Genomic DNA, 13675 nt, shown 5'->3' on the forward strand with positions numbered 1-13675 from the left:
ACTTCAGTCTGATTTAATTGTCACTACCAGGGAGCTCTAACCCCAGTCTACATGCTGCACGTTCATTCTCTCATTTAACCCTCAAAATACCCTGAGTGCTGCTACAGCCCCATTTTACAGATGAGGAAACTGAAACAGAGTAACCTCCCCAAGGTCACTGAGAAAAAGAGCAGACATTCAAAGTCAGACAGTCTGCCTGAGAACCCAGGCTCTCAGCTGCTGTGCTCCCTGTAGCCCTGTTACACAGGGTCAGGTCTGGACACAAAGGTGAGCGAGGCCACCATGAATCACAGTCTGTGCAGCATTTTCAGGCAAGTGAAAGATACAAGTTGTGTTTTAAAACACTGCCTAATACTCAAGCAGACCGTTCAAATTCAAATGTTTAAATGAATGGGATTTTTTTTTTTTTCTGGTTTGTTTGCCTCGGAAAACAAATTCAGATGATGTGATTTTTTTTTTTTTTTTGGTAATACTGGAAAAGTCTCTGTACCCTTTTGGCAATGAGGATTGCTGTAACATGCCCTAGAAAGCTCTGTCGGGAAGTGATTGCACAGTTGTGCAGTTCAGGTTGTCTCCTGAGATTTCCTCTGGGTTCCCTTTCGCGCGGTCACTGTGCAATGACAGAAGCTGACAGACGGTGAAGGGAGGGTTCTCGATCTTTATCTTAGCACAGACTCACATTCAACATGATCCAATACAGTAAAAATACAGCTGATGCTGGTGGGAAGGTGTGATACTGTGATTTATAATAAGAAATATGTATTTGGCCTTCATTCCTGGTTCTGGCATAGAGCTCCTAAAGGCTTGGAATTTTCTAAATGAGGAGTGTGATAAAGGTCTCTTGCTATGTTAATGAGGTGACTTAGGAATGATAGCTGGTTGCCAGTGTTACCCTAGCCCCTGGCCATATAAGACATTAACCACAACCCTGCTCAGAACAACCCTAACATGTTCTCTTTAACTTACATGAAACCACAACAAGAGGAAAGAGGACACGGCTGAGACATATAGTTGAAACCAGTTAAAACTAGTTGAGGCAACATGGCAGTCTGACTTGACATAGACCCCACAGCTCATTATATGTTCATTGGAATATATTACCATATTGTGGAACACGCCCACCAACACCATGACAGTTTACAAATGCCATGGCAACAGCAGGATATAACCACATAAGGAAAGAAAAGAGGTGTCACTCCTTTTCCCCTGAAAAGTCTGTCTAGTTTCCCACATACCTATGAATATTCCTCCCCTTCATTACCTTGACCCCTTATAACAGCTGCTTAATCGCCCCAAGAGCTGAGAAGTTGATCTGTGAACTTAGTTCCCACTTCTCCATTCTTTGGCCATTGAATAAAGCTTGCACTCTTCAAACTCAGCTTTGGTTTTGTTTCAAATTCACAACACTGAACCAGAAAGAACCCTCCAGGGAAGGGACAGATTGTGGGTGTGAGGCCCACCCATGCACCCCTCCTCAGAGCTCCTCCGAATATGGGTCAGAGTCCCACTGGAGTGAGGTGAAATTACTAACACCAGCGAAGCCAATCAATGAACTTTCAGCCCCACCCCCACCCCATCCAATCCCCTGACCTCCAGGGAGGGAAATGGGGCTGGAGATTGAGTTCAAGCACCACTGGTCAATGATTTCATCAATCATGCCTAGGTAATGAAGCCTCCATGAAAACCCAAAAGGACTGGGTTCAGAGAACTTCCAGGTTAGTGAACACATGAGGGAGAGTGGTGCTCAGAGAGGACATGGAGGCTCTGCACCCTTCCCCATAACTTGCCCTATGCATCTCTTCCTCTGGCTGTTCCTGAGTTATATCCTTTCATAATAAACTGGTAATCTAGTGAGTAAACTGGCTTCCTGAGTTCTGTGAGGCGCCCTAGCAAATTAATCGATCATAAGCACAGATGACAACCTGGACTTGCTACTGGTATCTGAAGCAGAGGGCAGTCTTGTGGGACTGAGCCCTTAACCTGTGGAATTTGATGCTGTCACTGGAAAGGCAGTTCAGAACTGAGTTGATTGACTCGCAGGACACCCAGCTAGTGTCAGAGAATTGCTCGGTGTGGGGAATCACTGTGCCCCCCTACTATCACACACTGGAAGTGGTGACCAGAACTGTTGGTTTTTCCACACTTCCCAAAATTCTAAGAAGCTTTGTAAAGCCTCCTTTCTCTCACAGTATCTTCAACCCATCCAGTTACATCATATCCAAATGTCATGACAGCAATTTGTGTCTATAGTTACCCGGCTATGTTACAGATGAAAAAGAGAAGAGAATCATTCAATGTATCCAACACTTATTTTACTCCCATGGAGTTTATCCCATACCACACCTTCCTGCAAATTGCTCACAATAGCCCTCATGTCTATATTCTATTCAAATGAACACTTTAATCAGATGTTACATTCACTGTTACTAGAACATGCTATGTAAATGTACAGGAGCCTGACAGATGGTGATCTAATTTCATGGCTTAAATAACACTAGCACTTGCTGCAGTCTATGTTAGTACTCAGTCTGCCTTTATTATGGCTTTAAAAACTAATTTTTAAAAGTGCACAATTCCTTTGGGCTACTCTGTTTAGGAAAGATTAGGGATAAGACATTTCCAGTAATAAATAAATTAGCTGTATACAAGTTCAGATAATAAAAATGTCAAATACTGGAAAAAAATCTTAATTAGCTCAATTTAAATATGGGGCCATTTCATTTAAATATCTAACTTGAACCTTCAGTGTTTCACTTATTTTACGTGTTAATCCCATTATACCAGGTCTTATTTCAGTAATTTCTCAACTATCTCAGACAAGATATAAAAAAAACTCAACTCCTGTCAATTACATTATCTGTCTTCATGTGATCAGGAGGACAGACTTCTGCTCCCTACATGGGAGTCACAATAAGAAAAGAATTTCCCCAAAACACTAGCGAAGAGCAAATAATGGTCACTCAGAACAAGGACTGCACGGCTGAACAGTCACATTCTGCCTCCAGAGCCTTCACTTCAGCAAACAAGGGCGGATTCCTCTCAACACTCAACTTTGGCTGAGAAACACTGAGGTCACAGACTGAGCCATGATGCGGAGGCTATAGACACTGACAAAAGTACTCCTGGTAAGGTGGCAGGGCTGTCAAGCAGTGCCTTTCCATCAACAACAAATGCCTGCATTTGTCGTTGTCAACAAGGCTCAGGAGCATGATTCAGTTTTTCTCAAAATGTCATGACATCCTGCTGAATCTTCTTCCACTAGGCCTGTTGAGACCAGAGGAACCGATCACATTTCTCAAGCATGCTTTGTATCAAGGCTCTGAAATCCCAAAGAAAAAAAACAAGCAAATTTAGTTGTCATTGTTCATTCTTCATAGAAAACTTAAACACTCACAGGGAATTAGATGATTCAAAAAGCTGACTGATTTTGTGCATCTAAAGACACAACACAGATTGTGTGCATCAAAAGACACAATAGAGGAGCTGGCCCCATGGCCTAGTGGTTAAGTTTGGCACGCTCCCTTTCAGTGGCCCAGGTTCATGGGTTCAGATCCCGGGCGTGGACCTACATCACTTGTCAGCCATGCTGTGGCAGCGACCCAAGTATAAAATAAAGGAAGACTGGCACAGATGTTAGCTCAGGGCTAATATTCCTTAGCGGAAAAAAAAAAAAAAAAGACGACGACGACACAACAGAGTGGAAAGGCATCCTATGAAAAGGCATCCCATCTAACAGAATAGAAAATATTTGTAAATCATATAGCTGATAAAGGGTTAATATGCAGACTATATAAAGAACTCATACAACAACAACAACAACAAATTATGTAATTAAAGACTGGGCAAAAGGCTTGAATAGGTATTTCTCAAAAGATGGTATACAAATGACCAACAAGCACATGAAAAGATGTTCGACATCACTAATCACTAGGGAAATGCAAATAAAAACCACAATGAGATATCACCAAACACCCATTAGGATAGCTATTATCAAATAAAACAGAAAATACCTAGTGTTGGCAAGGATGTGGAGAAATTGGAACTCTTGGACACTGCAGGTGGGATGTAAAACAGTGCAGCTTCTATGGAAAACAGTATGGAGGTTCTTCAAAAAATTAAAAATAGGGGCTGGCCCGGTGGCCTAGTGGTTAAGTTCAGTGCGCTCCACTTCAGTGGCCTGGGTTCAGTTCCTGGGTGCAGACCTACACCACTTGTTAGCAGCCATGCTGTGACAGCGACCCACATACAAAATAGAGGCAGACTGGCAGCCGATGTTAGCTCAGGGCCAATCTTCCTCAGCAAAAAAAAAAAAAAAAAAAAAAATTTAAAAATAGAATTACTATATGACCCAGTAATTCCACTTCTGGGCACATACCCAAAAGAAATGAAAGCAGGGTCTCAAAGAAATATTTATAGACCCATGTTCATAGCAGTATTACTTACAATAGCTAAGACGTGGAAGTAACTCAAGTATCCATCAATGGAAGAATGGATAAATAAAATGTAGTATATCCACACAATGGAATATTATTCAGCCTTAAAAAGGAAGGACATTCTGATACATGTTACAACATGGATGAACGCTGAGGACATTAAACTAAGTCAAATAAGCCAATCACAAAAAGACACTGTATGATTCCACTTATATGAGGTACTTAGAGTAGTTAAAATCATAGAAGCAGAACAGAATGATAGTTGCTAGGGCTGGGTAGAGGGGGAAAGTGAACAATTGCTATTTAATAGGTACAGAGTTTCAGTTTTGCAAGACGAAAAAGTTCTGGAAACTGGTTGCACGATGATGTGGATATACCTAATACTACTGAAATGAACACTTAAAAATGGTTAAGATGGTAAATTTTATGTTATCTGTATCTTACCACAATTAAAAAAATAAAACCTGACAGAGACAATTAGGAATCTGGTACCAATAACATTCTTAAATTGGGTATTGACCTTAATTCAAACAGTTCTTGGTCATAATGATGAATGAAATATTACTTTAGCCTCTTCCCTTATTCACCTTAATCAACAGATGAGTCTCAAGCCCCTCATCTGTTAGCAAGGGGCTGGGACTGGATGATCTCTATACTCCTGTCCACCTCTGAAAATCTGTGCAGTTCTATATTCCCCAAGCACCTATGGAGAGGGCATAACAATGGCATGACAGACAGGTATTACCTCTGCCTTTTCTCAGCAATCCTCAGAATATCGCAGGTTCTGGTAAACCTCTCTGACAGCTCAAGGGTCAGACCACATTCCTGTAGCAGTGACCAGGCCTGATCTGGGCCCATGGCCTTAGCTAACAGGAGCGCCACGTTCTCCACATTGATGGGGGAAGGCCCATCACTGAAGTTCCCATTTGGTGACTTCTTGGGGGCTGGCCTTGTGCTCTTGTTCTGTACGAGATGTAGGAGAAGCTTCCATTCCTCTACCGTCTCTGGGATCCAACCTGTACAAACACACAGAAACCAGGCTGGCTCTGACCACTCTTAGCACTCTGCCTGCATACAGGAGACAGTCAAAACCGTTGGTGAAAACGTTTACTATCAAAACATAAAAATATTGAAGAACATAATCTCATCACCCGAACACCAAGTTGTTTCCTGAACATTTGTTGAATAAATAGTTCATGATACGGAGAAGCCACAAAATTAGCTTCAGAATTCTCTCACCCACTCACCCACTCACCCACTCAGTAAGTACCCAGGACACCTCTATGCCAGGCACAGGATGTGCACTAGGAACAAATCAGACATAACGATCCCTGCCCTCTTGTGGAGCTTACAGTCTAGTAAAGGAGACAGGACTTAGACAAACACATACATATATCTATACTTATAAACTGTGCTAAGTGCTACAAAGGAAAAGATCAAGGAACCATTAAAAAGAATGGCAGGTTTTTGGGGGGATCTGAGAAGGGCTCTATGAGGAAGCGACGTTTAAACAGACAGCTGAAGATGAAACCAGCTTATAGAGCATGTGCATGTGGCCCACATATGTGCAAACCTGGGGTGGTGGGCATCAGGAACGGAGGGTGAAGGAGCTTGTATTTCTGACACAGGAAACATGGAAGACATCTCTACACAGGAGAGAAGTTGGTGAGTTCAAAACTCAAAAAAGGCCTATCGTGCCCAAAGGCAGTAGTGAGTAGTGAGAAAGACATGACAGGGCCAGGCCTACAGGGACCAGCTTAAGAATCTAGATTTTATTCTTTTATTCTGAGTTTAATGAGTTTAATCCAATTTTTTTTTTTTTTTTTTTTTTTGTAAGGAGATCAGCCCTGTGCTAACATCTGCCAATCCTCCTCTTTTTTCTGCTGAGGAAGACTGGTCCTGGGCTAACATCCGTGCCCATCATCCTCCACTTTATATGGGACGCCACCACAGCATGGCTTGCCAAGCAGTGCATCGGTTTGCGCCCGGAATCCGAACCGGCGAACCCCAGGCCGCCGCAGCGGAGCACACACACTTAACTGCTTGTGCCACCGGGCCAGCCCCGTAATCCAATTTTTTTTTAAAAGAACCATTCTGGCTGCTGTAAGGAAGATGAATTAAAGGTCAGCAAGAATGGAAATTAGATGACCAATTATGAGGTTACTGCAGCAGTCTAGGCAAGTCGCTAGGACCAGGGTAACGGTGGAGGAGCAAAAGGAAGTACATGGATATAAGATATATATATTTTCCAGTAAAATCACCACGCCTCGGAGAATGATACTAACATGAGCTATGAAGAGACAGAAGGGTCAAGAAAAGACCCCCATTTAATACACCAAGGGTAAGAACAGCTGTCGTAATTATAGTAAAAAAATATCAAGGGTACTTTTATCCGGACAGGGAGGATTTTAGGGATATTTATTTTCTTTATGTTTCCTGAATTTCCCATTTTTTTCTATAACAAACATCATGTTGTAACTTTAAAAACATAAACCATTTGTATCTGAACTTCTCTGGTTATTTTTCAGAAGTGAATGCATGGCTATAGCTCTAATCCTACAAAACCATCCGGCCCACTTGTTTCATTTCTGAAACAATAATGATCTCACTAATGATTGCTATAGCTGAAGCTAACCCCTGCCAGTCACCTGGCTTCCCTGCTCCCTGCTAACTTTGCCTCCCCACACCCACAGGTCACACTGCTGGACGAAGGATCCCGATGTCACGCTGCTGGCGTCTCTGCACTGAGATGAATAAACGACAGTGTAACACAGACCACGACCACTGCTCTAGTGCAGGAGGAGCTCTCAGACCTCAGACATCAGTGTCAAGTCTTTACCTTCGGATGGCTATTGTATCTGTGTGGGATCCATGAAAATTAAAATTAAAAAAAAAAAAGTATCTAAATACACAGGAAGGCTTAGGGAATCTGACTGCAACTCTACTTCAAGTTCATCTTACCGCTCTCTAACTTCTGCCTGTGTAAAAAGGCAACATGATGCGGAGATAAGAACCTGAGCACATACTTTAGAGAAAGTCAGACCTGGCTCTGAACCCCAGCTCCGACATTAACTAGTTGTATGACTTTGGGGAAACCAATTGTCCTTTTTCTGGGCCTCTGTTACAACTTCTGTAAAACAGAAGTAATAGTAACTATCCCACGCGTTTGTTATCTCATTTAAACAGCATATGGAAAAGCAGCTAGCATAGAGCCTAACACACGTAGGCTCTCATTATATAGAAAACCTGCCTGTACTTTATTCCTAATTATGATTTCATGATATACCAAGTGGTACAGATCAAAAATACTCCACAAATTTGACAGCTAGCTTGAATTATATACATGGTCATTGAAATGTTTATCGAATTTCCTTATTGAAAATTCTGGAGTGATTCTAAAATACCACAACCAAGAGTAACCAACTGGGATTTACTTACCATTGTCCCCTTCCATCAGGCTCATATCATTCAGATACACAATGTTGGTGAAGGCCTCTCTTCTTCTCTGCAGCTCCAAACAGAGCATAAGATATCCTGGCCAGAAACTAAAGAGACCAAAGTTGAAGAAAGCAAAAGAGGCAGTGAATTTATCTGGAGCTGTGCTGTCCAATACAGTAGATACTGGCCACAGGTGGCTATTTAAATTTAAATTAATTAAAAGTAAGTAAAATTAAAGAGTCAGTTCTTCAGTTGACCAATCCATATTTCAAGTACTCAGTGGCCACACGCAGACAGTGGCTCCCATATTGGACAGTGCAGTAGAACATTTCCATTATCACAGAAAGTTCTATTAGACAGCCTTGATCTAGGGCATTTAAGAAAAAAAGTAAAAGCTAGTGACAAATACTGACATTGGAGGCCAAACGCCAATTATGAGATATTTAAGCTTATACATTTTATAAACTTTAAGATTCAATAAAAAATTAGCATGTTTCTCCCCCAAATATGGAAACTTTGGAAGTTCTCCTTCCCCCTCCTTCATTTGCTATATCCAATATCTACAAGTCCCACTGCATTTTCCTTTGAAATGTCCCTTGGACGTGCTCCCTCTGCTGCCCTGCTAATCACCAATTCAGTCATACCTGAACTACTGCAACACCTTCCCAGCTGGCCTTCCTGTCTCCAATCCTTCTCACGTATGACACCAGAAATGATCTTCAGAAAGCTCCATTTGTATCATGTCATTTTTGTACCAAAAAGTCTAAAAAGGTCTCTGCTGATAACTAAATTCTTCTGACTCCCTTTCAGGGTCCTATATGATCTCATCATCCACCACCTGGCCAGTCTTGTCCCCCATTATCAGTGAGAAAATATGTATCAAGTACCTACCACTGTATGAATTAGACATTATGAGGGAAAAGAAGACTCGGGTCCCTATCTCCAAAAGACTGTAATCCTGGTGAAGGCCCAAAATAACATCCTTAGGCAATAAATAACTAATACGTGGTATGGATAAAGCCATGTCAGTTTCTCAGGCCCCTGCTCTTGCTGTTTCTCTCACCTAACCTGCTCTCCTTCTGGCTCCTATACAAATACAAATCCTCCCCAGCCTACAGGGCTTACCTCCAAAGTCTCAGCCCGTCCCTGAGTCCTTCACCAGCTATTCTGTTGAGCCCTTTCTGATCCCTCCCTTCTCGGAAACCCTGTATCAATTATAACTTGCATGACATAGTCTGGTGCTTAATTCAATGCCATCCACAGGCCTGAGAACTGGGGCTAACAACTAAGCAGAAGGAGGAGAGAGGAATCAGCAAGGCCAGTCTCTTCTACACAAAGAAAAAACATGTAAACATTTTAAAGGAAAAAGATATTTACTTTACTATCACTTTAAAGATAAAAGTACTTTTACGTAGCAAAGAGAATTCCCAAATGATAAAGCATATCAATTCAGGCCCTTAACTACAAAGTTATTAACTAAAATGACTCTAATCTTAAGTTCAGCTTCTAAGAAAATTCTCACTTACCCATGAGACCTACAGATGTCAGTCATTTTCTCTTTGGTTGTAAAATCCGCAGGGAGTTTAATTAGATGAAGGATCAGCTGACTATAACCCCAGGAAAACAAGTGTGAATGAGGCCTGTGAAATGAAAAACTCTCAGTACACTAGACAGGAAATAAACTCTACAAAATGCTTATTAGTCATCTAACAGGTAAGAACAGAGTTTAATTATATTTGTTCCAATATTATTATATTTTCAAACATTTCTACCTGGCTTTCGAAAAATTAAAAATAGTTATTTTTCCTATAACAAATACCCGTTCATTTTTTTAAATTAGACATTTTAGGTAATCAAAAGCAAAAGAAAAAAAGCCCATAATTCCATCACTCACAGATAGCCATTGTATATCCTAACAGACCATGGTCTAGGTATAAACGATAGGCATTTAAGGGGCTTTTAAAAAGCTTCTCCTGGAGGAAATCACATTTCTGATACATTATAAGTATTAGTATTTCTGATACATTACAAGTGTATTCTTTTGGGGCCGGCCCCATGGCTTAGCGGTTAAGTGCGCACGCTGCACTACTGGCAGCCCGGGTTCAGATCCTGGGTGCGCGCCGAGGCACCGCTTGTCTGGCCGTGCTGAGGCCGCGTCCCACATACAGCAACTAGAAGGATGTGCAGCTATGACATACAACTATCTACTGGGGCTTTGGGGGGAAAAAGGGAAAAAAAAGGAGGAGGATTGGCAATAGATGTTAGCTCAGGGCCAGTCTTACTCACCAAAAAAAAAAGAGGAGGATTGGCATGGATGTTAGCTCAGGGCTGATCATCCTCACAAAAAAAATAAATAAGTAGGTAAATAAATAAATAAAACAAGTGTATTTTTTATGAATCCTATTTTTTCAAAAAATCCTAAATCAGGTTACGGTTGGAAATCCCTTGGCAATTTCCAGGAAGAAACCACAAACACACACCATTTTCTCCCTCTAACACAGCCTTAATCACCAAGGGCTCTTCAGGTGGGCCCATGAGAGAGCTTCAGGGTGTTAGCCTAATTCTCTGAAATCATGTGCAAATGTTGCCTGGATGTGCGTTTTTCTGAGAGAACAGAAAATCTAAGACCCCATCAGATTCTTACAGGGTCTGTGACTCATCAAGTATTCAGAAGCACTAAGAAGCACACTCAATCTCGTTACTACTATGACTGGGTCAGTCTCTTCCATAGCTGTTCCTGAAGTAAGCCAAGAATGTGTCATGTGAATAAACTGATTCCACTTTAAAGGAACATCAGAGCTTCGAAAGAGGACTCTTTCCATACCTGGGGTCTCCTTCATCGTCCATGGTGCTGGTGCTTGGGGGAGCATCGTGGGACACTGCCAAAAGCAGCCAATCCAATCTTAAAGACTCTGGTTGTAGAAGGGCCTCGAGGAAGGATGGCCTAAGAGAAAGTTGGGAGAAAAAGCACCAATCTTCATGCTGAGAAAGGAAGCATAAGATGTGAGGATGTGAAGAAAATGTTATTAAGGGATCAATATAGCAGATGAAATAATTTGAAAACCCTTCTGCTACAAAATGTCTAGAAATACTGGTGAAAATCTAATAGCCTTTTAAGTGAATAGTTGAGCCCCAAGATAATAAAGAAAATACCAAAGGACAAAAGAAAAAAGAGAGAGAAACAAAAACCAGTATGGCGGGGAGGGTCCAGCCTGGTGGCATAACAGTTGAGTTTGGTGCACTCCGCTTTGGCGGCCCAGGTTCATGGGTTCGGATCCCAGGCGTGGACCTGTACTATGCCGCAGCCACGCTGTGGCAGTGACCCACATACAAAATAGAGGAAGACTGGCACAGATGTTAGCTCAGGGCTAACCTTCCTCAAGCAAAAAGAGGAGGATTGGCAACAGATGTTAGCTCAGGGAGAATCTTCCTCAATAACAACACAAAAAAAACAGAAAACAAAAAAAAACAGTATGGCAATGTGAAACAGAGGGAGAAACGGAGGGAGAAGTGGCCAGGCTCAACAACCAAGGGGCACAGGTGTTTACGGTCACGAGGAAAGAGGAAATGAGGCCTCAGCCTAAAAAGAGGCCGAAGAGCTGGAACTGAGATCCACCCACAAAAAGCTGGGATATCGTCAATAAAAAGGTGGCAATAAATCCACTTACCATGGGCCAGCCCCATGGCTTAGCGGTTAAGTGCACACGCTCCGCTACTGGCGGCCCGGGTTCGGATCCCGGGCGCGCACCAAGGCACCGCTTCTCTGGCCATGCTGAGGCCGCGTCCCACATACAGCAACTAAAAGGATGTGCAACTATGACATACAACTATCTACTGGGGCTTTGGGGAAAAAAAGGAGGAGGATTGGCAATAGATGTTAGCTCACAGCCGGTCTTCCTCAGCAAAAAAAGAGGAGGACTGGCATGGATGTTAGCTCAGGGCTGATCTTCCTCACAAAAAAAAAAAAAAAAAATACACTCACCAGCAGAGACAATAAGGAAGCTGAGCTGTCTTAGCCTAGGCCTTGGAACAGGGGTTTAATTTTACACTGATGATCCGAAAATCCCTGAGAGGGAGAGGGAGGGAAGGGAAGTGCAGAATGTGCACATTTGTGGTGTGTGCTGTGAACTGTGAAAGAACAGGACGTGACTGCCAAAATCCTTCTCTTCCATGGTAGGGACCTCAAGCCTGTAGCAGTTGATAGTAAAAATGTTACAACTGCTTATACAAGAGCAACAATGCCCTACCATAAGAAAAGAGAGTGCAATATTTCCCCCTTCTCACCGTTGATCTTCAGGCCTTGATTTCACCAGACTGTCTAAATAGGCCAAAAACTGAGCAGGATGATGACGACAAAGTTGCATGACATCCGAAGGCAAAATGGATGGGTAAAACCTGATTAAGGCTCGAAGGGCAGATTCCCCAAATTTCTCATACAATCTGCATTTAAAAATAAAACATGTGAGTAACGTCAGCAACATGGCAGAGTGAGCTGTTCCCTGCGTCTCTCCCCCTTCAAACTACAACTAAAAGGACATTCCCTGATCAGCAGAGGACACCCACACAGCACACCAGGCCACCTGAGAAACCCGAGCAGCTACAGATCTGAAGGTGGATGGACTACCCCAGGGGAGGCGGCAGAGATAGGTGAGCACCCTCTGGATCCCAGACACCCAGAGCACACATGCGACTACTTTCCTGGGTAGAGCAATCATAGCACCACTGTGGCCCCGAGGGTAGGAGCGTGCCTCAGAGCAACTGTGGAAACAGATGACAGCAGCCCTGAGCCCCCGTGTGATTGCTTCCCCGTCTAGTGGGAGAGCCCTCAGGGCCACACGACCCACAGAAAGCAGTGCAGGCTTGGACCCAGTGGGGAAGCCCTGCCCACCAAGCACAAAGGCTGGTGAGACCTAGGAGCAGAGGGTAGCTGAGCTGACCCACAGGTGAACAAGCTCCCAGCTGCCACAAACGCCCACAGTACTGCCACAGCCCTGAACAGGGGAAGCGTGTCTCAGCAGGACTGTGGGAGCAGGCAGCAGTAGCCCTGAGTCCCCGTGTGATTACTCTTGTCTGGTAGGAGAAACCACAATCCCACCAAGGTCCCAAGGAGTGGCTTTGGCTTGGTCCCAGAGGGGAGGCCCCGCCCACCAAGCACAAAGGCTGGTGCGACCTAGGAGCAGAGGGTAGCTGAGATCCCAGTCCGGGCAAACAAGCTCCCGGCTGCCGTGAACACCCATGGTACTTCTGCAGCCCCAAAGAGGGGAAGCGTGTCTCGGCAGGACTGTGAGAGCGGGTGGCGGTAGCCCTGAGCCCCCATGTGATTACTCTCTCATCCAGTGGGAGAATCTACAATCCCACCAGGTCCCAGGGAGTGGCTTTGGCTTGGTCCCAGAAGGGAAGTCCCACCCACCAAGCACCACAGCTGGTGCGACCTAGGAGCAGAGGACAGCAGAAACCGAATGAGCCTTCAGCTCCCACGAAAGCCCATAGTACTGCTGCAGCCCCAAAGTGGGGAGCACAACTTGGCGGGACTGTGGAAGCAGGTGACAACAGCCCCAAGCCCCCCGCATGACAACTTTCGCATTAGATGAGAGACCCCACAGGGCTGCTGCGATACCAAGGAGTGACCCACACTCAGAAAGCACAGCTGACAGGGATCGCAGCGGAGGGATCAGATTACACAGCTGCTGCCCCCACCCCGAAGTGGCAGGAGATGGAACCTGCGTCAAGAAACTATCACTACAGGCTGGCACAAATCCACTCCATCAAATGGTATAAAGAAATTTATTAATACTCCAGATGAG

At 43.7% G+C, this 13675-nt stretch overlaps 1 protein-coding gene across 8 annotated transcripts in view; it reads right to left on the reverse strand.

The window, feature by feature from the left end:
* Positions 1 to 2514: 2514 nt before the first annotated feature.
* The window catches only part of HPS5 (HPS5 biogenesis of lysosomal organelles complex 2 subunit 2), a 44503-nt gene continuing 33342 nt past the window's right edge, over positions 2515 to 13675 (reverse strand). For 3 of the 8 annotated variants that reach the window (XM_058546097.1, XM_058546094.1, XM_058546095.1), the window contains 6 exons: positions 12156 to 12311; positions 10696 to 10815; positions 9398 to 9511; positions 7872 to 7978; positions 5179 to 5449; positions 2515 to 3319 (listed from right to left, as the gene is read on the reverse strand). In XM_058546097.1, the coding sequence (XP_058402080.1) occupies positions 3259 to 3319; positions 5179 to 5449; positions 7872 to 7978; positions 9398 to 9511; positions 10696 to 10815; positions 12156 to 12311 (829 nt within the window). In that variant the 3' untranslated portion in view covers positions 2515 to 3258. The other 5 variants (XR_009220821.1, XM_058546098.1, XM_058546099.1 and 2 more) reach the window with 5 other exon arrangements.

The sequence above is a fragment of the Diceros bicornis genome, chromosome 7, assembly GCF_020826845.1.
Source record: "Diceros bicornis minor isolate mBicDic1 chromosome 7, mDicBic1.mat.cur, whole genome shotgun sequence".
Classification (NCBI taxonomy): domain Eukaryota; kingdom Metazoa; phylum Chordata; class Mammalia; order Perissodactyla; family Rhinocerotidae; genus Diceros; species Diceros bicornis.